Consider the following 27,931-nt stretch of genomic DNA (forward strand, 5'->3'; position numbering starts at 1 on the left):
AAACCCAGCAGGGGCTCAGCTCAGCCCAGCCCTGTGTGAGAGGAGCTGAAGCTGGGGCTGCAGGAGTCCCAGACTTGTTCAGGATGGTGGGAGTGCCTGGCTGCTCTTCTTTGATGTTTACTGATCGATCACAGGTCCCTTTATGGATGTCGCTGCTGAGCAAAAAGTCTTTTAAAAGATACCCAACTTCTCCCCGAAATCTCACTGTCTCCACATCAGCTGTGTGAGGAATCCCAGCACAGTTCCCATCCCTCACTTCCAGGAAGCTCCCAGCCCTTCTGTGTCCAAGGGCTCCACCTGGGAGATGTTCTGCAGTGAGTGGACCTGGCACCTTGCAGCCTTCTACTGGAGCCTCTGGTGCTGAAGGATACAAGGTCCAAGACAGAGCCCACCAGCCTCATCACAGGGTTCAAGTGGCCTTTGGATCAAGCCCTTAACTCATTTCTTCCAGTTATTCATGTTTCCCAGCAGCCACAATCCCAGTGTAGCCTCCACATTCAGCATAGGTCTCATCCACCTCCATTTTTTTATAAAATAATAAAATACATATATATATTTATATATATACTATGAAAACTGTACAATGTTGTATGCAAAAAAAAAAAAAAGCATCTGAGGCCATCAAGTAATGCAACACAAATGAAAGGTTAGTCTTTGCTATTGTGTACCAAATGTCAGCAGCAAAGGACAGACACAAATAGGTGCAATAAGAAAGCACAGGTTACCCAAAAACCCTACCTCTGCAGCTCTCATAAAAACCCCCATACTGAACAAAACAACTCCAGTGAACAGGCGAGTTGCCAGAGAACCTGGAGCAAAAATGGAAATGGTGACCCTCTATAAATCATGGTTTTGACATCTGAGATCCTCTCAAAACCGTGGACCTGACAATTAAATCATTCCATTCCATTTACCTGGGGAGGCTGAAGCCATGGAGACACCCCAATTTCTGCCCTGAAGGATGAGCTTACACACCCAGCTGTGCCAGAGCTGAGTGTGCTGGGCTCCAAAGGAGGAGTCCAGGAGTGCCACAGAGATCTGTGCCTGCAGGAGGAGCTGCCCAAGCACCACCTGCATGAAGCACCTTTGGGTTGTTCCATAAAATCCTGGCACCTGATCCCAAAAGTCCTGCTGGTGCTCGGCCTGCCCGGCTCAGGCCTCGTAGAACTGCCTCTCCAGCTGCTGGGTGAGGGTCCCGCTGGCCATCACCGTGTGGCTCACAAACTCCTGGGTCAGGGTGCTGCTGGAGTTCTCCACGCGCTGGGTGGTCACCAGCATCCCGTCTGCAAGGGGAAGGCACCAAGTGTGGGGTCACAGGGAACAGGCTCTGCTCTGCCCTGTGACTCCAGGCAGTTTGTTTTCCAGCATAGGAAGTGGTATTTAGGGACCTCTCCACACCAAGTGATCCAGTGCTTTGCTGTGTCACTCAAGAGGATGGATCTCCCAACAGCTCCCAAACTCTCATGTTACAGCACGAACCCACGAGCTCAAGGGGGATAACATGGGACAGCTGCATTGATGTGAATAAAGATGTTTGTCCCCCTGCTCTGTTTCTGTCTGCTCTGAAGAGACTGAACCTTGCAGGAAGAGCTATGATTTGGTCCCTAGTGATAGTGCTGGAGGACTCTCAAATACAGCATTCCCTCCAGGACTGGGCAGCACGTGTGGAAATGACTGCAGCTCTCCCTGGGGCAAAGCAGGAACACAGTGTAGGAAAAGAGCTGACCCCCTTCAATCCCACCTGATGGACCCTCCTCCCCTGCCTTTGGCACTTGAGGTAAAAGCAGCCTCAGACCTTAGGACAAGCAGAATTACCCTTTGTTTTCTGAGGGTTGTAAAGCAACAATGAGCCCCTACCTGTGAAGTGGGGATCCAGAGAGGAATGGCTGATGCTGGTTTTGGTTGTGTATTCAGTGGGGAATTTGTAAACTTCTCTCGTGTACTGCTGTCCTCCAAACTGGGAGAAAGCACCTGGGGAGAAAGAAAAGAAATAACAGTCAAGAAATAACAAAGAGCTTCCAACTGCTCAACCCTGCACAGTGAATACCAGCAAGCTCAGGAATTTTCCCTTGCTGATATCAGAGCTAGGTTCAGGAGGAACTGGGAGAACTGGAAAGGTCTCACACCGGGCAGTAAGAAGCTGCCTCCAGGTATTTGTACAAACAGGCAGAAGTTTCACCACAAGTTAAACAATGGCAGGTGTTCCCTCATTCTGCTCACCAGGCACAGCACTGCCCTCACGGAAAACTGTCTCCAGGTCTATAATGGAGCATGGAGTCACCACCAGAGCTGGAAAGTGACTGCAGGAGTTGTGTTCCCTGCTCTGAGAGGTTTCTCTTTGCACCTCCACAAAGACAAGGGTACTGTACCTCTGTCCTGAGATTCAATGGTGATGAGGCCTTCTCTCTCTGGCCCGAAGCCTTGGGTGGTGTTGGCTTGCACTTTGAACTTGTATGGGACATTCTCACTCAGGTGGGGCACAGTCAGGGTGGTTTCCAGGTTGTCTCCTTCAACATAGATTGTCCTAGGCTCCCCTAAGCCATGGAGATACAGAGTGGTGAAGACAGAGCAGAGTGATGGTCCCTCCAAACATTCAAACTCCCCCTCAACTCTGCTGCCTTGGCTGTCCCTGAGCTTTACAACCCACAGCCTGTAGGACTGCACCCACTTCTACTAGGGGTTAAATCAACCTCATTTCACTACAGTGGGGAGCCTCAACAACCAACCTCCGTGGGGTTTTGGCTGAGCTCCTTCCTCTTCCCACCACATTTATTAGCCCAGACCACGCAACGGCACAAAGTGTCAGGAGCCACCAGCTCCCAGGCCTGGAACCAGCCTCATGCCCCCACTTTGTCTGCCCTGATGCAAGCAAACAACTCTTTTACTGGTCCCAGCCAAAATGCAGCAGACTGCTGCCTTAGCTGGAGGTATCTGGTGCTCGAGGGACCTGTGCTGCCTCAGCCTGATGCTGTACCTCCTCCATGCAGCATCTCACAGGTGATCCTGTAGCCCAGGATGGGCCCGTTGGGCTCACGGGGCCTCTCCCAGCTGAGGTGCAGAGAATCCGGGCTGAGGGCAGTGAAAACCAGGGGTCCAGGGGCACAGGGGGTGCTCAGGGTGAAGGGGGTACCTGCAAGGGCACGGGGGACACGTCAGAATCACAGCAAAGGGAGCCTGGGAGGGATCTGCACAGAGCATTTATGGAATGAGCTGGAAGAGCTCAGCTTCCTGGACAACAAGCGTGAAGTGAATCTGTGGGGAAAGAAGATCCTGTTCCAAACAGAGAGGAAAGAAAGGAGAGGCGAGGATGTGGCAAGGGGACAGCAAACAGCCAGGCAGCAGTGCAGAGAGCAGCACAGACATCAGTGCCACCCTTCTGTCCCCAGCACCTCACCTGGCACGGGACTGAGCGGGCTCTGCGGGTCCACCTGGGACTCGATGGTGATGACTCCCTCCCTCTCGGGGCCCCAGCCCTCCTCGCTCTGCGCCTTCACCTTGAAGATGTAGGAGTGGTTGGGCAGCAGGTCCTCCACCACCACCGAGTTCTGGCTGGGGTTGGGGATGGTGATCCTGTGCACCTCTCCTGGGACACACAGGGAAGAGGATGTCAAGGCACAAAGAGCTGCAACTTTCCCTAAACTGTGTCTCAAACTGCCTGCAAAAGCCATCCAGGGTCCCTCCCCAAGCACCTGCATCACACCTTGCTACCAATAATGGGTAGTGCAGGATGAGATGTCTTTCCAAAAAAGGCTTGGGACAAACAACGGCTTCTTGAAAGCTCAAGGAGTTTCAGACAAAGGAATTATATTTTCACTAATACTGTCCTGAGTTTAATGTAAAAATAAGATATTTTCACTTCAATCCTTCTTCCAAGTCCCTCCCATGTGTTGCAAAAAATTCATGTAAGATGTTTGTGCTGATGGAGAGAATCTGTCAAAAGAGGTTTGTTTTTTTGGAGGAGAGATGATTCTACAAACAATACCAGGACTTGCTCTCCCTCTAGGAGAAACAGGGAATGAAAGCTGTGAGATAGCTGCAACACTTCCTCACCAAAAAAAAAAAAAAAAAATAAAAAGCTACACAAGAAGCAGATTTAGGACCCTGAATCCCAGAATGGTTGAGGCTGGGAGGCACCTCTGGAGCTCATCTGTTCCAATCCCCCTGGCTCAGAGCAGGGTCATCCAGAGCCAGAAGCCCCAGAGCAGACTCTCCACACTCGGAACTGCCCCCAGGCCCAGCGGTGCTCACTGACCTCCGTTGAGGAGCTGGTACTGCACGCTGTAGCCCTGCACCTCCTTCTCGCAGCGCGGCTCCTGCCAGCTCACCTTCAGGGACGTGGGGCCCAGGGCAGAGAACACCAGGCGGGTGGGGGTGTCGGGGATGCCCGGTGGCTTCCTGGAGTCTGAGGCAGAAAGGGAACATCAGGCTGGAGATTCTGGGGATGGGGGCTAAGGGGGCTGGGGGAGAGGAGGGGGTGGCACAGGCAAACATGGGATGGTCCTGATGGTTCGGGGAGGACGTGGCGAGGTGTCACCTCTGCAAGCTGACCTGTCATGAGGGGGACTGGCTGGCTCTGCACAGCCACGGGGATGTCCCATGGCCTCAGGGTGCCAAGCTTGGGTGGGTTAATGTAGGCAACATGCCCCTGCATGTGGCAGAGAGCCCGGAGAAGGGGCCTGGTGCTGGCTGTGACCTTCCTCACCCCTAAGCACCCTGTGCAGTCTGCCAGAAGCTTCATAGACTTCATCAGGTGTAGGTCAATTAAGACTGACCCTAATCTACAGCTAAATCAGGCTTCATGATTCAGGCCTCATGTTCACGAGGCCTGGAACCACATTGGGGTGCTCCTCAGCTCATCCCACTGGGACACAAGGCTCACAGAGAGCACAGCAGCCTCCCAGGTGACACCCAGGGACTGAAGCCCCTCTCTGACAAGGAGCTTGCAGAGGGACATCTCAAAAGGAGCACACATTCTCCCCAAGAGCTCTTCAAAGGCCTGTGGAGTAAGACTGAGAACAAGAAGCTCGTTAGGAATGAAGAGAATGGGGACAATGGGTTGATCAGAGCACACTGGCAGCAGTGGTGGTGAATTAATCAGTCCAGATGGGCTGAAACCTGCAATTCACCTGCAAATGGAAAGGTGATGTGATGGAGGTGCAGGCTGGGCCAGAAGAAAGATCAGCACAGCACACAGCAAGCCATGGAGAGGAGGTTTGAGGTGAGCAGTGGATGGCAGCAGCTCATGGGTGGACGGTGGCTGGGCTGTTATGGGATGTGTGGCTGGCAGGAAGCACTGGACAAGCTGTACCTATGTACTTGCACATCCCTGTGGGCCCATCAGTCATGATTATAGAGTCCCGACAGCCAATGCTGGGGTAGTAACCCTTCACCTTTGCCCTGCTCCTGAAACCCACGTCCCGGGGCCGGAGGAGTGTCCTCCCAGCATCTTCATGGATGGGAGGGAGGAGTGTTCCCTGGTAATCTACAGAAATGGTGCAAGAAGAAAGAGAAAAACACCATTGGAGATTTCAGAGCAGGTTCAGCCCAGGCTCCTGCACAGGTGACTTTTTAAGGCTCAGGTGTGAAGAATCTTTAAGCCACCTTCTGTCAGCACCGGCTGATTGACACACGTGGAGCTGAAAGGCAACCACACTGCTGGACAGTGTGAGGAGAAGAGACATGTGCTCTCCCTGGAGTGCTTCGTGGTGTGAGGATAAGGATGGAGCTCCCTTCCCTGAGCACCCTGTGAGGGATGGGACCCCTTTCCAAACTGTCTGGAAGCAGAGAGGCCTTAGCAAAGCACCAAGACACCAGTGGTGGGGACATGACCCTCTAGACCTGCGGGTCATAGGCCACCTTAGCTGTGAGCACAGTCCTCACCCCACAAGGGCTTTAGGGTGCAGGTCCAAAGAAAGTCACGGGGATGGAAGGGAAGGGCAGGTCCCATCCCTGTGGTACTCACCGTGCCCCATCAGCATTGTGGAGTAGTCCCTTGTCAGCGAGGAGCTGCCCATCACCCTGTGCTCCTGGTGCACGTGGGAGCTCAGCTGGTGGTAGCTGGTGTTGGCTGTCCTGGTCAGGGTGCCACTGCCACTGCCGGGGAAGGAGAAGTCCACTCGGCCATTCATCAAGTGCTCTGTGGAAGAGGGCACACCGTGAGGAATGTGGCTGTGGACAAAGCTGCTGCTCCACTTTCCACGGGGAGGAAGCACAAGGCATCATGGTGCCCCCCTGCCTCGGCTGAATCCCAGGTTCAGCCACTCTGGAACGTGATTCTGGAATACTACATCTAGAACAAGCCACAACACCCAACACTAGATGCAAAAACAAAGAGATAAACAAGACTTCTCCCTGCACCAGACACACCCACGGTGCCCAAGGTAACTCCAGACCTCGGCCTTGCTGGGGCACTGCCTTGTGGTTCTCGCCACATTCTCTCACATCTCCCCTTAGACGCAAGCACTGGTTTATAATTTCGAATTTTGAAAGAAGGTGGAAGAAGGAAAGTGGCCCTTTATGGAGGAGGTTTCTCCAGATCTCATTCTGGATCCCATCTCAGCTGGATCTGAAAAGCAAACTCCACTCTGTTGTTCTGGTCTGTGAAAAACAAATCCCCATCCCCTCCCAGCAGGCCAGGAGAGATCAGCCACCTGCAAGAGAGTGATTTCTGTTTAACAGTCCAGCAGACCTGCCCCAGAAGCTCAGGGCACTTAATTAAGGTGAAGAGCTGCCTTGGAGGTGGCACTTAGCAGGCATCATCTGAGTTTGCTCCTGCCTTGAAGGTCCAGCCTTTGGTAGAAGCAACTTGCTAGCAGGCTCCCAAGTCCGTGCCGAGATGGGGGTTACCTTGACACCCGTGTGAGCAGACACACCAGGACAAGGTTTTGAAGCAGATCACACCAACACGAGGGTGGCACACAGGGGGAGGCAGGGGGCACAGAGCCCATCCTCGGGCCCCTCGGCTCAAAGCAGGACGAGACAGGACACTCAGTGCCATAACAGAGCCGTCCTTCACCTGCTTGGGGCCGGGGCGTGCCGCTCCTCCTCGCAGTGCCAGGAGCCACAGCGCTGTCCTCCTCATGGAGGAGCCCCTCGGTGTCCGAGGAGAGGTGGCTGCTGCCAGACAGGCGGGGAATGGTTTCGGGTGGGAGCCTCCAGGTGATGCGGCGAAGATCCAGGTCTTCTCCCAGCAACGGCACAAATTTCCACCTGGAGCCTTTTGGGACAAGGCAAGCACTGGTGTTGGCACGGTCTGCAGGGGTCAGGGTGGGCCACCCACCACCTCCGTGCTGCTTGCTGGGGAGAGGAAGGGACAAGCACCAGCGGGGACGATGCCTGTTCACAGCCCGTGTTCCAAGCGTGAGCTGAGGAGTTCAGGTGGTGCAACCATCTGGTAGGTGGAGAGTGGTGGGAGCGTGACATGCAGGGGGTTCCTCAACCCCCAGACTGTTTTCCAGCCCTGCGTCCCTCATCACAGAAGGTGAGAGGCAAAGTCCCACCACACGCCTGTCCCTGCATGAAGAGTCTGCAACAATTGTCCTCTGCTCAGGAGAGGTTTCATCACTCCTTGGTGTGCACTTGGGGTGGTTGGACTCCTGATCTTCCCATCACCTTGCTCTCTGAGAAGACCAGGGGACTCACTCTTGGGTCCCAGGCCCTGGAGAACCCTCCAGAGAAGATCCTACAGACACACCTCATCATTTCACTTATGGTTCATGTCCCAGCACAAGACCAGGGAGTTATTCAGAAAGTGAAAGGATGGAGGAGGAGAGGCCAGTGCCTTCCCAGCACTGCTGCCTTCCCTCCTCTTGGCTTGGCCTAGGCCCTGAGCATCCAGGGGACTCAGAGGTTTGTGCCTTGGCTGGTGCTTGTTTGCTGATGTCTCATGGTCCAGCCAAATGGCAACACAAAGGGAAGATGAGCATGAAAAGCTCCTCTCCCATCCCACACTGAGATTTCTCTTTGCCCCGTGGCTACAACAAGGAGGCACTGGCCTTGTTTACACTGTTACCAACCAAGTGATCCCATGGATGCAGCGACTGAGCTTTGCTGATTTCCACCACCTCCACAACCTGGATCTCCCCATCCCTGAGAGATGGAAAGCAGCAGTGAAGCTCATTGCTGAAAGCTGCTGTTAAGGAAAATGAATGTTAGAAATGACCTTTTCAAGCTCAGAGACACGAACCTGAATCGTCAGAGACACTGGGCCTCTTGCTGCCGCCTGGAGAGCGGAGCACGTCTGTGCTGTACATCAGGTAGCTGTCATAGTCCTCACCTCCATCTGCATCAATGATGGGGGCATCAGGGATGATGGGGACTGCAGGAGAGGTAGAAAGTGCCATTAGACAAGCAGCAAAAAAACACACAAGCAGCAAAAAGCCGTACAATGCTCAGGCTGGCCCTCAGCATTCCCAGGATGGCTGGAGCAGCAGAGCAAACAGGAGGTGGGGAAGCAGTTGGGGTGATGGGGGGTTCTCCCCAGCACTGCCCCTGTCCCTCTGCCCCTTGCCCAGGCTGGCACTCACTGGACATGGGTCGCTTGGGTTGTGTGGCGAGGTTGATGGTGGCTTCTCTCTCGGGCCCCCAGCCCGCGCCGTTCCTGGCCTTCACCGTGTAGCGGTAGGGCTGCGACTCCCGCAGGTTCTCGATCAGCACCATGCGCTTCTTGGGGTCTTCAACCAGCACCTTCTTCATGGCCCCATAGGGTACTGCAAGGCACGGGCATGTCTGTCACCCAGTAGGCACAGAGGACCCCACAACACCCCACATTTTGGTGTCAGGATACAGTCTGGCTCTGGGAATAAGTGCAGCAGCTCTTTGGGCTGCTCACAACAAGCAGCATCACCTCAGGGGAATTCCCAAACCCAATGCTGAAGTCAACCTACAGGAGAAGTTTTCTTTTGCTGGTGTGTCACAAATAACTTCTTCCTGGCACCCCACCCCTCTATCTAGACCTATTAACTAAGTTTTTGGGATGAAAAACAACATAAAACTATGGAAGTGAATGGGAACAGAGATTTTTGGCATTTGCAGGGTTAAATCTTTACTGGTGATTTTCTGTGCTGTTTCCATCAAGAAGTGAACCATCCAAACCCCAGTTCTCAAAAGAAACATGCCTGGAGCTGTTCTGGCTCTGCTGCTGCTGTTTGGGACTGGCCCAGTCTGCGGGAAGTATCCTCCAGCCCCTCAGCCTAGCTGGACCGTCCCATCCAAACCGAGCTCTTACCATTGTCCTCGTTGACAAGCCCGTAGCTGACTTCGTAGGCTGTGATCACCCCGTTGGTTTCTGCAGGCTCAGCCCAGCTCAGCTGGGTCACGGTGGAAGACACGACGTTGAAAGCCAAGCGCCCGGGCTCGCTGGGCACTGGGAAGGCAAAAGCAAAGGGCGCCCGTCACTGCGAGCCAGGAGCCAGAGGATGCCCAGGGTTCCCCAGATCACAGCTGGGCTGCTGTGATCACTCAGTGACCCCAGATCACTCAGTACTTGACCCCGAGAGCACCAGAAGCTCAGGGCTGGGTGCAGAGGGACAAAGCTGCTCCCACGTGGAGGGCAGGAAGGTGTGGGGTCACTCACCCTCCTCCAGCGTGCGGCAGCGGACGATGTCCGAGTAAGTCCCTTCTCCCACGGCGTTGTAGGCACAGACTTGCATCTCATAGTCAGAGAAGGGGTAAAGGTTGGTCAGCTCTGCTGATGGGGTTTTGACATCAATGAGATGGGCTTCTGACTCAGGGTCTCCCTGCATCCAGTATTTCACCTGGCAAAGCAAGTGCAAGCCATGATTCCTTCAGAACCTCACATGATGGGTGAGAAATTCCTTGTCTCTTACTAAATCAGCTCTTGGAATGGTGGTGTGTCATTCCTCTGAAATGGGAGGCCAGGACAGTCTGGGCACTTCATGATAAGTGATGGAACTGGAGATGAACCCACCAGGAATCTTTCTTGCATATCCCTCATCCACCAGCAATGGTCCCTCAAGGATGGAGGGTTCAAGGGGTGAACTTGCTCCCTCGTTTGGGTGTGTACTTGGACACTTTTGGTACAAATGTCTGTGTGAAACACCTGCAGGAAGGGACCCACACTCTTCCCTGGGAACCACTCACCCCTTACCTTGTACCCCAGGGGTTTTCCTGGTGGAGGAAACCAGTTGAAGCTGATTTCCCTGGAGCTGAGGGCACGGGCATCGGGATTAAGTGGTGCACTCAGGCGGCCTTTGGGGGACTGGGGGACCTGGGCCAGGCCAGTCATGGAGGGGACACCATCCACCAGCTCTGCAGACAAGAAAGTTTACATCAGTGCCAGTCCCTCCCTTGGATGAAAAAGAAGGAAGCATGCCTCTCTCAGCACTGCCCTGCCATGCTGTGATAAAGACATTATTTATGTTATTGACTCACTTGATGACAGTTTTGCTTGTCCAGCCACAGGAACCACCACACACCATTCCTGGCAAATCCTACCTCTCCCTTATTTTTATGGCTTTTCAGTCAAATTTCCAAGGAAAAGGACTTAGGAATCCATTCTATTTCTTTACTGAGGGAGACGATCCAACTTCTCCCACCCAGTGACTATTCCCACTCGTGCCTCTAGAGGGGGACCCAAATCTACCAATGGGAGGAACCTCGCTGCGGCTTTTTGGGCGAGGATGGAACCCTGTGCACCGCATCGGGGTGGGCTGGTCTGGGGAGGAGGTCCCACAGCCCCTGCAGCCACTGCCAGCCCCTACCTGGGTCAGCAATGGTCACCGTGGTCTGGGGGTAGCGACCAATCTTGGCGCCGTACTTGGGGTGGAGGAGGTCGACAGCAAATTGCTTGAGCTGGCAGTTGTTGAGAAGGGTGTCTATCTCTGTCAGCTCCAGCAAGGGCACCTGCACCTCCTTTCGGGTCTCCCCAGGCTGGAAGACCAGCTCACCCTCCGTGAAGATGTAGTCCTGGAGGAGAAGGAAGAGGTGTGTTCAGGGTGAGGCTGGATGGGGCTCTGAGCAACCTGGTCTTGTGGAAGGTGCCCTGCCCATGGCAGGGGGTTGGAATGAGATGGTCTGTGAAGCCCCTTCCAACCCAAACTGTTCTATGATTCTATGATTACAGCCTGCAGTATCCATAAGGAGATTCCCAAAGAGCCTCCCCTCATCCCACAGTCAATGCCCCCTCATTTGCCTCCCAGTGCCCACAGCTCCAGGGAGAGCTGGTACCCTCTGCCTCAGGCACAGACATGCTCTCAGGTCCTCCCTCCCCAAGGGAGCAAGGGATGGAGAAGAAAGTTTACCTTTGTGCTGACCTCAAGCCTTGGGTCCTCCCCTGTCCCAGCCACGTGCTGATAACTCCTCTTCTGCACCCCCAGGGCTGGCCTTTTCCGAGCCCTACATTCCCCCTCCTTCCTGCCTGCCAAGGCCAGGAGCACCACGCTTACCCTGCCATTCTTGGCGGTGAGATCCCGGGTCCTGTAGGTGACTTGGGATTTCCCGTTGTCTATGATCTCCCTGAGGACAGGGATCTTGGCCAGCTTATCAAAGCGGCTGTGGGAATAGGCTGGCTGCAGGAAGGTGATGAGGCTGCTGGCTGGAAAGGGCAGAAGAGAAGGAATGTGTAGAGCAAATACATGAAGAATCACATCCCAAACAGGTATCCTCCCCAAACAGAGCTCCAATCACCCATGGGTGTGAACTGTGCATGAAATATCATTGCATGGGCTGGAGACTTCCCCTCTTGCCATTTGTGCTCCCTGCTCATAATACCAGGTGGGAAGCAGAGGGAAAGTGCTGGGGATGTTAGCACAATAACATCAAAGAGGTTCTGCTTCATGCCAGCACTCGATGAACTGGAGCAGCAGAGGAATGTGGTCAGCCCTTAATCTGTCATGGAATTGGCATCTAAACTTGTGATGGTCAAATGTTTCTGTCAGCAGGGAAGATCACCCTCCTTTGGATGCATTAAAGGATGCTCTAGTTTAGATCCAGGTGACTTCAGGAAGGAGTCACCAAGCAAATCTCTGCTCTGTGGCCCAGGGGTGCTCAGGTATGCAAACTGTGCCTTACACACCACATCAGTCAGGACACAGGACACTCAAACACCAGCAGCTCACACGGGACACTCAAACACCAGCAGCTCACATGGGACACTCAAACACCAACAGCTCACACAGGACACTCAAACACCAGCAGCTCACACAGTCACAGCCCCTCACCTTGCTCTTTGATGATGGTGATGTTGACAACCCTGCGCCCAATCTTCGCGATGCCGTTGGGGACCTCGATGGCCTCCACCTGCAGCTGCTTCTCATCATCATCATCATCCCTGATGAAGAGTGGGACACGGACATCCACCAGCTCCACAGCCTCTTGGAACTCCACCATTCCCTGAGCATCTGGGGGAAAAGACAAGAGTGAGAGCTGGGAAATAACCCCTGTGCCCAGCCAGGAGCCAGTGCCAGGCTCTGCTCCCTACCTTGGTCTGAGGTCACAGTGTAATAACCCGGGGCAACCTTCAGGTCATTGAAGGCCTCATGGGAAACCTGTTTTTCCACCGCTTTGATGATGTCTGGCTTGGCTGAGTAAGGGGCAGTGAGCACTGTGTCCACAATGGTGTGATCCTGCCTGGGAGGGGGGAGGGAAGGGCAGGTGAGAGCTGGGACCAGGCAAACTCATCTCACACAGCAGCTGGGGGGCCAGTGAGTGTGTGGGCACTCAGTCACCCCACACGTGTCTGTACAAAGAGGGAGAAGCTGCACCAGAGAGCTGCAAATTCCTCTTACCTTTTCCCAGAATTAGGCTGTAACCTGGGGGAATAAAAAAAGCCAAACCCAAATCAGAGTGACTAACACCTTTGGAGAGACAAAGTGCTGTGTGAATCACAGGCTGTGCAGGTCTGAGCTGCAGCACTGCCCTGCGGGTGCCAACCCATCCCACAGGGCCCCAGCACATGTTCCCTCCTGCCCAGCTGCTCTCTCCTGCCCTGGGTTTCCCAACACAGCAAGGAACGTGCCCATGGGGGAAACCACATCTGGATCAGGCTGTGGGGAGGAGATACCACTCCCTGCTCAGCACTGGCATCCCCAAATTCCTCCCAGCCTGCACCAGGCACTCCTAAGTTTGCACCAGGCTGAAACTTTTGAAGCCAGTGGGAATTCTCTCATCAAGCACCATGCGACCAGGATTTGTTCCTGCTGCTCCAGAGCCAAACTCATCTGAGATCTCCTCCACAGCTGGGTGGGCTCTGCTCTGCAGCCCTGGGTGGGTGAAGCACCACACCAGGCTTGTCTCACAGACCACACTCCCTCCCAGCATTGCAGATTTCACACCCCAGCTCTTTGGTCCACCCCATCAGCAGCTCTGCCCTGGGGAAACCCTGTCCTGCAGGAGTCTCTCCCCCACTGACTCACCTGAACTTGGTTTGCTGGACCTTGTGGCAACCAGGAATGTGCTTGAAAACCTCGTTCAGCTGCGAGGAGCAAGAGGGACTTTCACAGCATATCCCTCACTGAACAGGATGTGCTCAGTGAGCAGATGCTGCTGCTGCCACAAAACACGGGAGCACTCTGCCTACCCCAGGCCCTCCTCCCTCACCCTCCCACACCAGGTTTCATCCCAGGACATGGCAAGAGGCTGCAAATTGAAGCCAAACAGGAGCTTCAGATCACATGCCCCAAAGCAAATCCAGAACCTCAACAAGATGCTTCGCCAGTTCTTACAACTGTGACCTTAAAAACTGTGCTTTCTCACAAAAGAAGAAAAACTGCTCCTTCCTCTCAACAGCTGTGGGTTCCCAGGGAAGGGGCACTGCCCAGCCCCCTGTGTGGCTGTCCCCAAGGCCACCCCGAGCCCCCCTTGTGCCCAGGCTCCTACGTTCTCCTCCACTTCCTTGCGCAGCTGCTCGAACTCCCGCGTGTCCGCTTTCGTCAGGTTCTGCGTGAAAAGCCGGGCCAGCCTCAGGGACAGCCCGTAGGCAACTGGAAAGAGAAATTCCCAAATCCAACTCCATCCTTCTTGCTCAGAGGAATAACCCACCCGGGAGCTGGAGGCACGGGGACGCTCACCGAGGTCCTTGGGGCTGGTGGCAGCGGGGGAGGCGACGCCCTGCTTGTGGACGTTGTTGTGGATCTTCCAGCGGACCGTGTCCCGGCCCTGCAGGGAGCCGCTGCGCACCAGGGGCGTGTCCAGGTGGTCGGAGGACATGAGGCTGTGGCGGAGCATGTAGTGGTCCTCCTTGAAGCCAACGGTGCGACCTGCAGAGCCAGGGCTGGGTCAGAGCCTGGGCACAGCGGGACAACGCCACAGATTCTGTCCTGGGGGATGCTGAGGGTTTCCACCGCGCTGAGGGTGTTGGGATGGCAGCAGGGGAGGGGGATGCAGGAGAAAAGGGTGCTCGTGAGCGGGGAGAACACATCTCAGCAGCTAAGCATCACAAGGTCAGGGAGAGACAGCAGTGGGATGCCCAGGTGTTTGGTTTTTTAGCTTTTATAGAGATGGGGTGGCTGAGAGGCATTTGAAAAGATTTTATTCTATCATCAGTCTCGATGAAGGGTGAGACATAAGAGATGTAAAACTCAACACCATTCTATCAGAACCAAACTTAGTTAAAATACTTTATAAATGTTTTTCAACCTATTAACTTTTACTACACAATGTTGCTATTACATCTAACACCAATCACTTATATTTTTACCCCATGTAATCTTGCTACTATGTATCTTTCTCAGTTCTAATTTTCTAAAATGTTTCATCTTTTTATAAAGCCATATTTTGAAACTTATTTGTAGTTCAATCTCTCTCTCAACAATGTAATCTCTATTCCATAGCCTTCCTAACTCAACACACCTTATCTCTCAGTATTTGCATACAGATACATTTTGAAAATCCTTTACAAATCCATTTCTCACAGCAGGGTGTGGGGCAGGGAAGAAGAGTGGACCAGCAGCTCCAGGACTCCTTGGCTCAGGCTCTGTGCTAGAAGCCTTCTCCCCAGTCCACCTCTCAGAGAGGAGGGATGCTCACCCCAGCACCCCCCAAACCCAGGAAGGCAGTGAACCCCAGAGCCCTTCCCCCAGGACCCAGGGCTGGTACCTCGTGCGCAGCAGGGCAGCAGGGCCAGGCAAGCCTAGAAAACAAACGGCCAGAGACACAATCACTTTGTGGCCAAGCACAAAACCCCTCCAAGTCTCCATCAGGGAGGGTCCACACCAGTGTGGGCAGCGGGTGGATGGGGCTCTCAAGCTGATTTTAGCTAGATGGGGGAAATCTGGCTAAAATTTCACCAGCAGCTCATGTTGGCAACAGCAGAATGTTGGATACCACGGGGACATCCCCAGTGAAGCTGGCCATGCTGAGGCTGGGTGAATTCTGGAAATCTGTCATGTTTTTGGCCATATCTGGTTCTCTCCCTGGGCTGGGGAAGCCAGCTGAGACACTCACCTTGCAGCAGGCACAGAACTTCCAGCAGAGCAGGAGCAGCAGCCCCAGGAGCAGGATGAGGAAGATGAGCAGTGGGATGAGCCAGAGGAAGCTCCCAGGCGGGCACTCTGCAAGTGACAGCAATGTCACTGCCAGGCATCAGCCCCGTGTGGGGTGTGCAGGGAGGGAGGAGCAGGGAAGCGGGGACAGAGGGGAAAGGCTGGACCACAGCTCTCTGAGGGATGCAGCAGCCCAGTTAACCTGGGCAGTGCCTCACAATGAGAAATGCTGTTCAGGGAGGGCTGTCACACCTCTGCTCACACCCAGCCACACCAAAGGGCTGCAGCACCTTGCAGCAATCCCTGCCCATGGTAGCAGGGGAAAGGATCTGATCTCTAAAGGTCTCTCTGAGAGTGCCATGTTCCACCCCTTGCAGTTCATGGGACAAACAGGGTCACCCTCCTGTGTCACACAGCAAGGTGGGCAGGAAGGTGCTGCCTGCAGCTGACCCCGCCCAGGGGCACAGCAAAGGGACAAAGCAGGGTTTGGGGGCACCCTGGAGTTGGTCACTGATCCAGATCCCAGGCTGGACATCCCCTGCTCCCCCCAGCGCCCTGCTCACCTTTATTCTTCTGCACACGGACGGTGGTGTTGGGGAGGACACTGGGGTCTCCCTCCAGGGTGTAGTGGTAGGTGCAGTCATCATCCTCATCCTGGAAGGAGCAGTACTCACCAGCCTCCTCTGTGGGGAGAGGGGACATGGCTGTGGAGTCACAGGGCCAGGAAAGACTTGGGGAGCAGCCCTACATGCACACAGCCACACAGCAGAGCTGTGCCCAGCTCTGCTTCCCACATTACCTTTCTTCAGCTCCTCCACCATCTGGATCTGGAGGTGGCAGGAGCTGCAGTTCCCTTTCAGGTTGCCTGACCCCCAGGTCTGGCAGCGGACACAGTCCCGGATGCTCTCACACACAGCCTGGAAGCCCTGGGAGAGGGGGTGGGATGGTCAGGGACACCCCCAGGAGCGAGGGGGATGCAGCCTCTGGAAGGCAGAGCTGGAGAGGCAGCTCCTCATCCCACAGCCAGGGCAAGGTCCAGGTCAAAAAGAGAAGTTACTGAGAACAAGCAGCTCATGAAGGATTTATAAGCCCAGTTGACTCCAAAATCTCTTATACAAACAGCCTGCATTTGGACAGCAATTAGATCTTCTCCAAGGGTTTCAATGGCCTTTCCAAAACGTGATCTGATCAGCTTTCTCCATCCCTACTGTGGGAATAGCCCATGTTTGTCAATGGGGAAATCAAATGTGTTCAAGGCCAGGTTGGGTGGGGCCCTGAGCAACTCTATCTAGTGGAAGGTGTCCCTGCCCAATTCTCCAGGCAGGAGAGTTGAAATGAGATAAGCTTTAAGGTCCCTTCCAATCCAAACCAGTCTGCAATTCTGTGAAATTAGTTTTTTCCCAATCTTGAAGCAAATCAGAACAAGCCACAAGCTGAGCCTCAAACCAGTGTGCAGATAAACACAGACAGACTCTCAACAGTTGCTGCTGGTGAACAGGAAGCCAAAGAAAGCCTGTGGCTGCAAAGCAGCTCCCATGCCAGACCCCTTCTGGCCACAGGACAGGTGAGACAAACCCTTGCTCAAAATTTTGTTCCTGCCTGAGATGTGCCTTCACCTCTGCTTTGCCTTTCTTCCTTGGGAGCTCTGCACTGGGATAAATGATGAGCCCAGAGGGACTCACCAGGGAGTAGCTGATTTCACAGGTGGAGCTGGTGTACAGCGAAGCCATGTCACAGATGCATCTGCCACATTCACACCTCCCGTGGTTATTGCAAATGCCCTGCGAGAGGAGAGGTGACAGCCTGAGAGCGGCTCTGGGAGTCAGAAGGCACCTCAGCAGCCCAGAGATTCCAGCACTGGGGCAACTCTCCGCAGCCCTGCCGGGAGCAGCGGTCCCTGGGGAGGGCAGGGCAGGACCTACCCCTCGGCTGTCGATGCAGGTGTCGTTGCTGGTGGGGCATTCACAGCCCGGGCCCTCCCAGCCGCTCTCGCACACGCAGGCGCCCCTGGAGCAGCGGCCACGATCTGTGGGGACAGCAGGGATGGCCTGGGCTCCAGGGCAGCGCCATGCCCCCAGCCCTGCCTGCGGCTCCCCCGCTTTCCTCGGGGTGCACAGGGGCTGCAAAGGGGCTTTTTGAAGTGCAAAGGGGCTGCAAACAGACCCCACAGCTGTAGTTATGATGTTTTATTAAAAATCCTTTTTTAGGATTTTTTCCCTCCTGAGAGCTGAGGGCCTCAGGAAAGAAATGTAAACAATAACTATCTGCTGCTGTGGAATGCAACAGGTGCATCTTCCATTAGTCCACGTAGATTGTTTTCAGTTGATGACCAACCACAGCCACCTGTGTCGAGACTATGAGCAGTCACAAGATTTTGTTATGCATTCTATTCTATTCTTGCTCTTCGTAGCCTTCTGATCTTTCTTTTCTCTCTATTCTTTTAGTATAGTTTTAATGTAGCATTTTAATATAATATATAAGATAATAAATCAGCCTTCTGAAATAGAATCAAGCCTTGTAACTCCACACACAGAGAATTCACCTCAACACGCAGCATCCTCCCTGCACCCCTGCAAACGCAGAGTCCCTGCAGCCCACCACTGGTCGCCCAAGCCCCCGTGCCAGTGCCACCAGCCCGGGACACCCTGTCTGTGCCACCAGCACATCCACCCCCACCTGGGGGCTCTGGGCTGCCCTCACCGTTGCAGAGGAAGCCGGAGGTGCGCGGGCACTGCAGGACGTCGAACTCGCAGAAGGCGCCGTCGAAGCGCAGGCTCTGCTCCTCGGAGTAGCACTGGCACTTGCCGCACAGGCACTCGCCCCGGCCCGAGCACGGCTCCGCATCCCCGGGCCGCACGCAGGCCTCGTTGTTGGGCGACGACGCCGGGGAGCAGTCGCACGTGTCCCCTCGCCTGGGGACAGAGATGGTGCTGAGAGAGGCAGGAGCAGAGCACAGCACAGCAGGGTCCTGGGCAGGGTGCCCGCGGCACGGACGTCCCTGGCAGGGGTGTGGCTCTGGACACAGTCCTTACCAGCCCGGGTGGCAGATGCACTGTCCACACACAAAGTTCCCATGGAAACTACACTTGGGTGAGTCCAACTCTTGTTGCTGGAAGTGAACAGAGAAGAGTATTGCTGAAGGGGCCCAGCTGCCCCCAAGACCGTTTCAGGAATCAGAAGGGCAGACGCAAGGGCAAAGTTTTGCCCTGAAGACCAAGCTCTACCACAGGACATCACACCAGGCTGGGAACAGGCAGTGATGGAGATCTTGGCCAGGCTGAGCATCACTGAGGGGTCCAACAGAAGCCACATGCATCGGCCAACACATTCCCACCCCAGGCTGGCAGGAGGAGGACACCCCTCTGCATGAGCCCACCTGTTCACAGGGACACACGTCGCAGACCACAGCAGCTGACACCGTGAGGCTGTCGCTCAGGGACGTGGGCTTCACGTGGATGACTCCGTGCCGGTCCTTCTCGGGGAGGCTGCAGACGTGCTGCCCACCAACGTACTCCAGAGCCTTCACGTGCATGCGGAACTTGCTCTGAAGGAAGGGACACACTGCAGGGATGAGCCAGCTCTGCTGGACCACAACCCAGATGGACACGGAGAGCTCATCCCCTCACACGTGCCTTCCCTTCGCTGCCATCAGAGGACTTACCACTTTTCCACGGGTGATGTGGAAGGAGCCAGATTCTGTCTTTTCAAATTCTGCGGAGGTGAACTCTGTCTTCAGGGCTTTGGGGGTGAAGTCAGCCCGGATGTCCATCTTGGAGCGGATGCGCTGGGCGCCAGAGGATAAACACAATGTTAATTTTCAGCAGTACCTGCGACCACCCCATGGCCTGCTCCAGGGGGGCCACATCCTGTCCTCTGTCCACTCTCCTGCCCTGGAGGTGCCAACCCTCTGCCCTCCCTGTGAGCCAGAGTGAAGATCCAGAGAGCACCGTTACCTCAAAGGCTGTGCGGAGCAACTCCACGATGTTGGAAGAGTCTTCCTGGAGCACCCCGATCTCAGAGATGGGGAAATACTTGTGCAGCTTCTGCAGAGAGAAAGGAGCTCCCTCAGCCAAGGCCTTGAGAATCCTCCTCCATCACGGGAGTGGGCTCTGCTTTGAGACCTCCAAATATCCCTTCCAACCTAAATTACTCTTCAGCTCTGTGCCTCCACTGCTTTACAAGAAGCAGAAACCAACACAGAGAGACCTCCAGGAGCCCGGATTCCTGCACCCAGTAATACACTCTGAGACCTCCCAGCCTAGAGCAGCCTGCCAACACAGAGTGCCACCCTCCCAAATATCAAGGTCATGGTTTAGCACTTGGGGACAAGCGATGGGAGAACACTTTCTCCTCAGAGAAAGTCTCTCCTCAGGTCTGAGCTGAGGCAGAGGTCCGGGAGGAAAGGCAATCCCTCGTGTCACACTGCCGTGCTCTCCTCACCTCATAGTAGCTGTAGGAGTGGTTGGTGACAGCAAAGATGGGGATGATATTGTGCTGGCCCAAGAGGCGCACGAGGGTGGGCACTGAAGGATAGTCCTGCTTGGTGTCATACACGTAGGTGCCGTGGCTGTCCAGGTGGCACTGCTCATCGTTCCTCGCCAGGATCCCTGCCAGGACGTTTGTGCCATCAGCTTCATAGTGAAAGGCAGACTCGGTGGAGAACACGAGCAGGTGAGTGCTGTCCTTTCTCCAGCCAATCTTATCCTGCAGCCGGGGAGGGGGAGAAGGAACTTTTATCTCTGTGCTTCCCAAAGCCCTGCACAGCACTTGCAGCCCTTGGCAAGCCAGCACTGACTAGGAATACCCAGGAGCTGGAATACCCAAGGGACAAGGCACCACCTGCACCTGGCAGCAAACGCAACCAGCCACGTGTCCCCCGGAATCCCAGCATCCACCCGCACCCCCAAAGCACGGGGTGTCTCCCACCCAGCAGCTCGGTGCCAGGCACACGTGTGTACAGGGGGCAAGCCCACGCCTCCCTGGACGTGTCTGGAGCTGTGCTCATCCCTCAGCCAAGCGGCCAAGCCCAGGTGGGCTCTTTTCCAGGGAGCAGAGTTTCATCACCACAGGCGTGGAGGGGGACAGAGAAAAGAGCACACACAGGATTCCCAGCAAGGAGCTCCTTGATAGGCATCAAACACCAGGACACATATTCTAAGGCTTAGGGAAAACTGGGAATGCAAAACAGCTTGGCACTGGGAGTGTGTGGCTGGGAGGGCAAGAACCAGCTGTAGCTGAACCAGGGCTTCCTGGCTGCCCTGTCAGTGCATGGCTCTTCAGGAAGATCCACTCATTAAAAACACAGCCCTGGCCACCCTCACCTTGCAAACAGCTGTCTGCAGGATGGCATCAAAGCCGCCCTCAGGGGCATCCAGGTTGCCAGAGATGCGCTCCTTGCTGAGCTCCTGGCTGAAGTGGTTGATGTTGCTGGTCAGGCGGATGACGTTCTTGAAGGAGAACGGGGAGTCGGCGTTGTGCCAGGGCTCACGCAGCCTAGGAGAGGTGGAACCAGGGGTCTCGTGTGGAGCAGGAGCCAAGGGATGCCAGGGTGCAAGGAGAGGAAATGTGGGGAGAATCCCTCAGGGGAAATCATGGAGCTGAGCAGCATGGAGGGGGAGAAGGGATGAGGGCAGAGATAGAGGAGAAGAAAAGATGTGCAAGTTGTGGCAGAGCAGGGAAGGTGTGAAAGCAGAGGATGACACTGCTGGCATTGTCACAGTGCTACAGCAAGCCCTGAGGGAGGACACTGGCAGTGAAGGAACAGAGATGGATGGAGGCTCTTGCACTGCTGACACTGAAGCCACGGAGAAACAGAAGGCACTTTCCACTCCCTCTACTCCCACCTCAGCGACCCATGGGGCTCACTCACTTTTCGGGTCTCATGTCTGTCTGAGGGGATGAGACTTTGTCCACAAACTTGCCAAATCCAATGGTGTAATTGGAAGTCAGGGCTTGCAGGAAGTCCGCTGGGGGGAGAGGAAAGGAAGGGGGACACATATAAATAAAGAGATGCCTGTGAGCTCCCTGCTCCAGGGAAAGAAGTCCTTTTGTGGGCATCCTCTCTGCTGGTCGGTTCTTAGATAAGATTCCCAAACTGTCATCTTGTAAGATCTTTGGGCTTTTATAGGGCAGAAACCTACATCCCTTTGGAGCCCCAAAGCTGGAGCTCCTGCAATAGCACCCAGCAGGTTCAGGATGCCAAAGGCCCTGCACAGACCAGCTCTGGGGGGCACCAGCTGGGCTGGAAGGGGAGATCATGTGAGGATCCCTGCAGGACCAGAGGGACATCCCCACACAGGGCTGCACAGAGATAATGAGAAGCTCCAAGGAAAACAGACACCTCTCAGCCCGTTGCCAGCTGCATCCCCCTCTCTGGTGCTGGCAGAGGACTCACAGCCACAGGCAGGGACGAGCTGCCTGCCTTCATCAGCACAGGAACAGGCTCCCCTCTTCTCCCAGCTCTGCCCTCACCTAGGTTATGCCCCATGCTTTTGAGGTTGTCCAGATCATCGGACATGGAGTAGGAGAAGTCCATGAGGATGTAGAGATCCACAGGGCTCTCCTTGGGCTGGAAGACATCCATGTTGAAGCTCATCTCCTCGCCAGCCCGCAGCCGCATGTACATGGCCTGGGGGGACACCTGGGTCCTCTGCAGGGACATGTTGATACTGGAATTCTGTGAAGGAGAGTGACACGAAGGGGATGGACTCCATCTCCAGCACTGGTGCAACGAGGAGGAGCAGGGAGATGTGTGGGAAGTACAAAGGCAGGGATGAGCACGTCCCCCTCCCTCATGTACTGTCCAACAGCCTCCCACACAGACACTCGTGTCCAGCCAGGCACCTCCTCCAGAGGAACGTGAGCATTTTGCTTCCATCTGCTTTGTCTGCAAAGGCACCCCAGCCCGCATCAGGGCCAGTGGCCCACAGGTCCCCCAGCTAGCCAAGGCATTGCTTTTGAGCAGACCCTACATAAATAGCAACCAGAGTATTCTTCCTGCTGAGGAGCCTAGAGAAGGAGGAAGGACCCCTCAGGAGAGGCTGGGCACGAGCTCTGTCCCCAGCACGCACCTTCAGCGTCCTCATCTCCCCCTGGGTGTACACGAGGCTGGCCTCGCCGCAGCCGGAGCGCAGCAGGTTCTCCCGCAGGTCACAGCGCGGCTCCTCAAAGCTCTGCCAGGGAGCAAGAGCAGCATCAGAGCCACAGAAAGCACCAGATCCGCTGGGAAAGGAGGAAATACACAGGGCAGGAAGCAAGGTCCTGTGCCTAGAGCACTGTGAGCCTTGGAGAGCAGGAGAGGGGCAGAGAGATGGGTTCTGTGAGAGATGCTCTCACACAGTCACCAGCTGAAGTGTGACCACCAGTGAGTTACTGGCTTGTGTGAGATAAAACTCTCCCTCCATCCCTTGCACACACTGCTTCTGCTGCACTGTCATTTTCTGACAAACCCCTCTATTGCTGCAATTCTGCCCTGGACTCCCCTCCCTCCCCATGTTCCACACCAAAAGGAAATCCCCATTGCAGTCTTTCCCATCCAGAAGAGAAGCTGGATCCAGAAGCTGCCCCTGCTCTTGTGTCCCTCTCCCACTGAGGGTGGTGGGATCCCCCCATCAGCAGGGTGGGAAGAGGAGCCCCAGGCTGCCCTGCAAGGTCTCACCTCGTCGGTGCAGAAGGAGCAGTCCTTATCCACCTGGATGCACTCGGTGCAGCTCTTTGCTCGGGACAGCACACAGCGGTTGTCTGCCAGGAAAGATCAGGGCATCAGGGGTGGGCAAAACAAAGGGAGCTGTGGGAGGCTGTGGGAAAGGCTGATCCCATGGGGAAACGGAGGTTTTGCCTGGTTAGTGGAAACGGGCTGCAAAACAGCAGCGGGGTAGCATGGGAGGGTCTCCAAAAATTGGGGAGATGGAAAACAGCAGGAAAAGCACACAGCAGGTGTTCTCCACATGAAGACTGGCGTTTCTGGAGACAGGACAGGTACACACAGCCCCCAAGGGGAGAGGCAGACAGGGCTACCACGGCTCCACTCACTTTTGCTCCATTGGCAGATGCCTGTGGTGCAGAGCAGGGACAGGAGGAGCAGCCTGGCACACGCCCGTGGCGGCACATCCATCCTCTTCCTCCTGAAATAAAGGGATTGCTGCATTGCCGAGAGCCAAGAGGTGGAAATGCACCTGGATATCACCAGGGCAGCTCCCACAGAGCCCCTTCCCAGCCCCATAGGGGTGGGACAGCCCTCACATGCCGGGCTGGAAACAATTGCTGAGCTCTGCTCAGGCATCTGCAAAAGGCTCAACATTCCCAGCAATGCCACCCCTGTGCCTGGAGCTGGGGTGCACAGCTTGACATCAGGGGTTGGTGCAGACAGCTGGAGCACAGGAGGCTCCCAGACAGAGCCCAGCACCATCCAAACATGTGAGCACTGGCCAGGCCAGGACATTGCTTTTCCTGGCAGGTTAGGGAAAAAAAAAAAAAAAAAAAAAAGAAAAACAAAGTGACTGTCCACATCTCTCCCCAAAAGCAACACTGACCCCTCCCTTCAGCTATTTCCTATCACACTAAGAGTTTCCAGGATGGTCAAGCCAACAATAAAGAGAGGGTGAGGTCTTGGGAAATGCCAGGCTTGGAGCTTTGGAGTCGTTGAATGAATCTGTGGTTTTGAGAGCCTGGCAGATCCCCTTTGTCCTGTCCAGGGCAGCAGGACCCCTTGATGGACACAGAGGTCAAATCCTAAACAGAGTGAACCATTCTCCCCACACCACACGTGACTGAGAAAACTCAGTGCCATCCAGAAGTCAGCATTTGGATGTGGTAAACAGAAGGCACAAAGCTAGAACTCAAGTTCTGCAGCTGCTGTGCCAGAGGCTCGTCCTCACACCCAGCAGGGCAAGTAAGAGCAGTCAAGGAAAAAATCAACAGTGTAAACATATCATTAAAACATCTCCTTCCTGGTAGATACAATTGTGAAATATGAAATGTGGATGAATTGTCTTATACCTTCTTGCTGTGTCAGCCCTGACTCTGAAATGAAAAGAATGTGAAAACCGCTTAAAAGAGGGAAAGGAAACAGGAAGAGTTGTTGCGTGCAGTAACGATGTCCAAGTTCCCTGGGGGACATCCAGCACACAGAGCAGTCACATGGAGACTCAGCCACTCACAGCCCAGCCTGGGCTGCAGGGAAACCCCTGGAAAAGCCCAGCCTAGTCTCAGCAGCACCAGATCACACTTGGCCTCTGCAGCCAGGGGAATACATTGAATGCAGCAATTGTCGTGACACAGGGCTCAGCCAAGCCAGCAAAGACACCACAGGACATCGCTCTTGGTGGCTGCACTTGGCTCCATGTGAGAGTCACTGGGTGCACAGGCAGCAGCTGGCAGGACACTGGCACCTCGCTCATCCTGTCAGCTGTGCCCAGAGGGATTTGCCACAGCCATTAATGCCCGGTGGCTAAAAGTGAAACACGGGAGCCTCAGGGCAGTCTCTCTGCAGGGAAACCCCGGGAAGATTTGCTGTTCCTCAGGACCTGTAGCCAATATGCTGTGCTACCAATGAAGGGCCTTTCTTACGGGTAAAGGTACCAGCTGAGCAAGGGAACCCCTCTGCTTCCCTCCCTGCCACACTGACCATCAGGCCAGGTCCCCAGTGGGGCCCTTTGCAGGTTTGGCTTCGGGTGGCCCCTGTCCCCCCAAGTCCAGCTGCAGCACTGGCTCTGAGGCCAGCATTCCTCACCCAGGACATGCCCGTGACCTCCTTAGGGACAATCCTCACTCCAGGACTCGCTGGCAAATATTGTGCCCCTTGCTACCAACACAGGTGGGTTTTGAAGCCAGGAAAATCCCTTTTTCTCTTGCTCTGCCCCAGCCCAGCAGAGGGCTATGGAGATGTGGGGTGGGATGAAAGGGTAGGGAAGAAACCCTCAGAGCCCGTGGAAGGACAACACAGGTGAAAACATCATCTGAGCACTCAGCAAATCCCATCTCCCACCATGGCATGGGCCACAAGGAAAGGATTGAGTATGGGACCAGACTGCTCAACTCACAAGGATCTAATGGCTCTTCCCTTAATCACCAGCTAGGAAAAAGTCACCAAGGAACGGATGGACACACCCTGGGCCTCAGGCACATAAATTGCCATCACGTCTTTTCAAGTGCTGAGATAAAAGGCCATAAAATCCTGCTCAATATTAACGTCCTGTTGCCCTGTGAGCCACCAATCTTCAAGGATTTTGCTGGGCAGATGCCAGCCTGCTGGGTGCTGAGCACAGAGCATGGCCACTGAGGAATGCAGCCTGCAATATTCCTGCAAAAATGTGGGAGCAGCCACCCCTCACTTTCAGAAGTGTCCTCTGGAAGGGAAAATGCACTTCCAGTTCAGGAAAACTGCAGGATTTGGTTGGGTTTTCATGACAACAACAACAACAAATAAATCTGTTCAGTTGTGCAAAAACAAGGAGAAAGAGCAGCTCCTGGCTGCACATAAACTTCCTACCATTTCCCAGACTTGCTCCAGCATTTCCTCCTCATCTCCTCTTGCTCCCCCAAGCCTTTGCCCTGCCCCTCAGCACAGCAACAAACCTGCCCCAGGAATATGCCAAGAACCTGAGTCTGGAGAAGCTGGGGCCAGCTACCTCATCCCCAAAAATCCAGGCAACGCTCCAAACAAACCGCTGGTGCAATGGGACAGGGGACAGGGCTGGAATGGCAGATGGGGGAGCAAGGAGAAGGTTGTGATGAGCCACAAAGCAGCAGCAGGAGCCTGGTCCCAGCTGGTACGTGGGGGACACCCAGCAGGTTGGGACAGGGGAGCAGGAAAGTGAGGGAGATGCTCAAGGATTGAGCTGCCAAGCACAGCCTTTCCTCTCTTGAGGGGGAATTGCTCTTTTCATGGCTGCAGCCATGGGGGGATGTGTGGGGCTGTGCAGGGGACTGACCCTGGTCCATGGCATCATCCAAATGTCAGGGTGTGCTGAGGATGGGCAGTGCAGCCACAGCCCAGGGATCAGGGACACAGCTCATGTGTGGTGGCACAGAGCTGCTGGGACCATGCTCCAAAACTTGGAAATTATCAAGCCAGACTCCCCAAAACTACCAAAAACTCAGCCCACAAATCAAATAATCTCTTACACACAAAATCCTACTGGTTTTGTTTTGTTTGCCTTCCCCATCCGTTCCTCCTCCTTCCCCAGACGTGCTCCTGCAGCTGGCAGGCTCCACGTGAGTGTCTCCGTTTGTTGTTTTCAGGTCCCAGGTTGAGTTCCAGACCCCAGATATAGCTCCCAGCACTCTCCAGCCAGGGACAAAACACAGCAGGACGCAGCCCAGGCACCCACATGGAGCTGCTTTGTGGCCAATACCCCTACCCTGTGAAGGGCTGGTGGCTCTGGTTCCATCTCCTCCTGCTGCCCCCCGGGCTCGGGCAGGGGGGAACCCCCAGGAGCAGAGGCAGGAACGGCAGGACCCTGCCTGGGGTCTGCCCAAATGCCAGCACAGCCCCTGAACCCTCCCGTTCCCTCCATGTGCTCTTCCTGCAACTTTCTCTGCTCCTTCGGCCCCACAAGACACTTTTCCCCTCCTTCCCCTCCGTGGGCGCTCCTCATCTCCCTTTTCCCCAGCTAACCCACGCCTGTCAGCCCCCTCACACCAATCCTCCTCTCCCCTGTCCATCTCAGACCCACCAATTTGCAAATACCCCAACACCTGCAGTTCAGCAAAGCCCACCCTGAACCCCCCACTCTCTTTTCCTCCAGGAACCCCCCTTCCCTTGCAGGGGCAGCCACCAGGTCTGGAAAACAAGCCCAGGGTGGGAGGCACCCACAGCCCGGCTGACCTTGCCCACTTTCACCCGTGAAAGCTTTCCCGGGGTGCCAGCTCCGAGGCACGACAGCCTTTCCCCCTGGAAATGGGCTGAGGGACAGGGCAGCCCCTGGAATTCCAACAGCTGTCCCCAAAGGGCTCTGCTCTGCCGTCCCACCCCCGCACCTCTCCCGGACCACCACCCAAATACCTGCGGACACAAACCCGGACCCGTGCAGCCCCCAAAGCCCTGCCCGGTCCCGAGCGTTGCCTTTCCCAGCCAGCCCAGAGGCACCGGACAGTGTCCGGCAGCCAAAAACCCGCGGAAAGCAGAGGGAACGGGCGGGCAGGGGCTGAGCCCCCGCTCCGTGTCCTGCCCACCTGCCCGCGCATTAATTCCCTGCCCGGTTCATCAGCGCAGCAAAGTTCAAGCGGGCTGGACGCTGTAGAGCACAGATGAATTAATTCCACAAACCTCATTAGCGCTGGGTCTGACTCAGTCCAAATCCTCTGCCGCAGCCCGAATAACAGGCACCCACACACCAAGCCAAGAAATTCCTCCGAAGGCAGAGGGGGAACGTGCTGCTTCGCCGCTGCCACTTGATTTCCAGCTTTGGGCTTTTCTTTCCTTTTTTTTTTTTTTTTTTTTTTTTTTTTTTTTTTTTTTTTTTTTTTTTTTTCCCCCCCTTTTTTTTTTT

General features: G+C 55.0%; 1 protein-coding gene across 1 annotated transcript; it reads right to left on the minus strand.

Moving 5' to 3' along the window:
- Positions 1 to 1,105: 1,105 nt before the first annotated feature.
- On the minus strand, positions 1,106 to 27,877 carry ITGB4 (integrin subunit beta 4). Its single transcript, XM_041486652.1, has 41 exons — positions 27,709 to 27,877; positions 23,472 to 23,563; positions 23,098 to 23,180; positions 22,511 to 22,612; positions 21,912 to 22,116; positions 21,310 to 21,406; positions 20,762 to 20,933; positions 19,881 to 20,144; positions 19,394 to 19,483; positions 19,102 to 19,224; positions 18,817 to 18,984; positions 18,473 to 18,549; positions 18,141 to 18,352; positions 17,363 to 17,466; positions 17,123 to 17,221; positions 16,240 to 16,366; positions 16,004 to 16,123; positions 15,403 to 15,509; positions 15,055 to 15,088; positions 14,028 to 14,216; positions 13,837 to 13,940; positions 13,374 to 13,432; positions 12,747 to 12,770; positions 12,440 to 12,588; positions 12,180 to 12,359; positions 11,406 to 11,554; positions 10,722 to 10,926; positions 10,109 to 10,269; positions 9,575 to 9,755; positions 9,227 to 9,364; positions 8,526 to 8,708; positions 8,186 to 8,317; positions 7,016 to 7,216; positions 5,963 to 6,136; positions 5,309 to 5,482; positions 4,253 to 4,402; positions 3,395 to 3,583; positions 2,975 to 3,130; positions 2,370 to 2,534; positions 1,858 to 1,971; positions 1,106 to 1,283 (listed from the first exon to the last, which is right to left on the minus strand). Exons 1-41 carry the CDS (start codon positions 27,711 to 27,713, stop codon positions 1,153 to 1,155), a joined length of 5,589 nt encoding a protein of 1,862 aa, XP_041342586.1. The 5' UTR covers positions 27,714 to 27,877; the 3' UTR covers positions 1,106 to 1,152.
- Between the last annotated feature and the right edge of the window lie 54 nt (positions 27,878 to 27,931).

This window comes from Pyrgilauda ruficollis, unplaced genomic scaffold (genome assembly GCF_017590135.1).
Source record: "Pyrgilauda ruficollis isolate IOZ18807 unplaced genomic scaffold, ASM1759013v1 scaffold77, whole genome shotgun sequence".
Classification (NCBI taxonomy): Eukaryota; Metazoa; Chordata; class Aves; order Passeriformes; family Passeridae; genus Pyrgilauda; species Pyrgilauda ruficollis.

Bases quoted from the DNA above. Each gene is read 5' to 3' on its own strand.
- ITGB4 (XM_041486652.1), bottom strand. The intron at 13,433-13,836 runs GTAGGAGCCTGG...TGCTCCTCGCAG, and splicing joins GCAAGGAAGTGGAGGAGAAC to CTGAACGAGGTTTTCAAGCA. The intron at 12,360-12,439 runs GTAGGGAGCAGA...CTTTTCCCCCAG, and splicing joins CACTGTGACCTCAGACCAAG to ATGCTCAGGGAATGGTGGAG.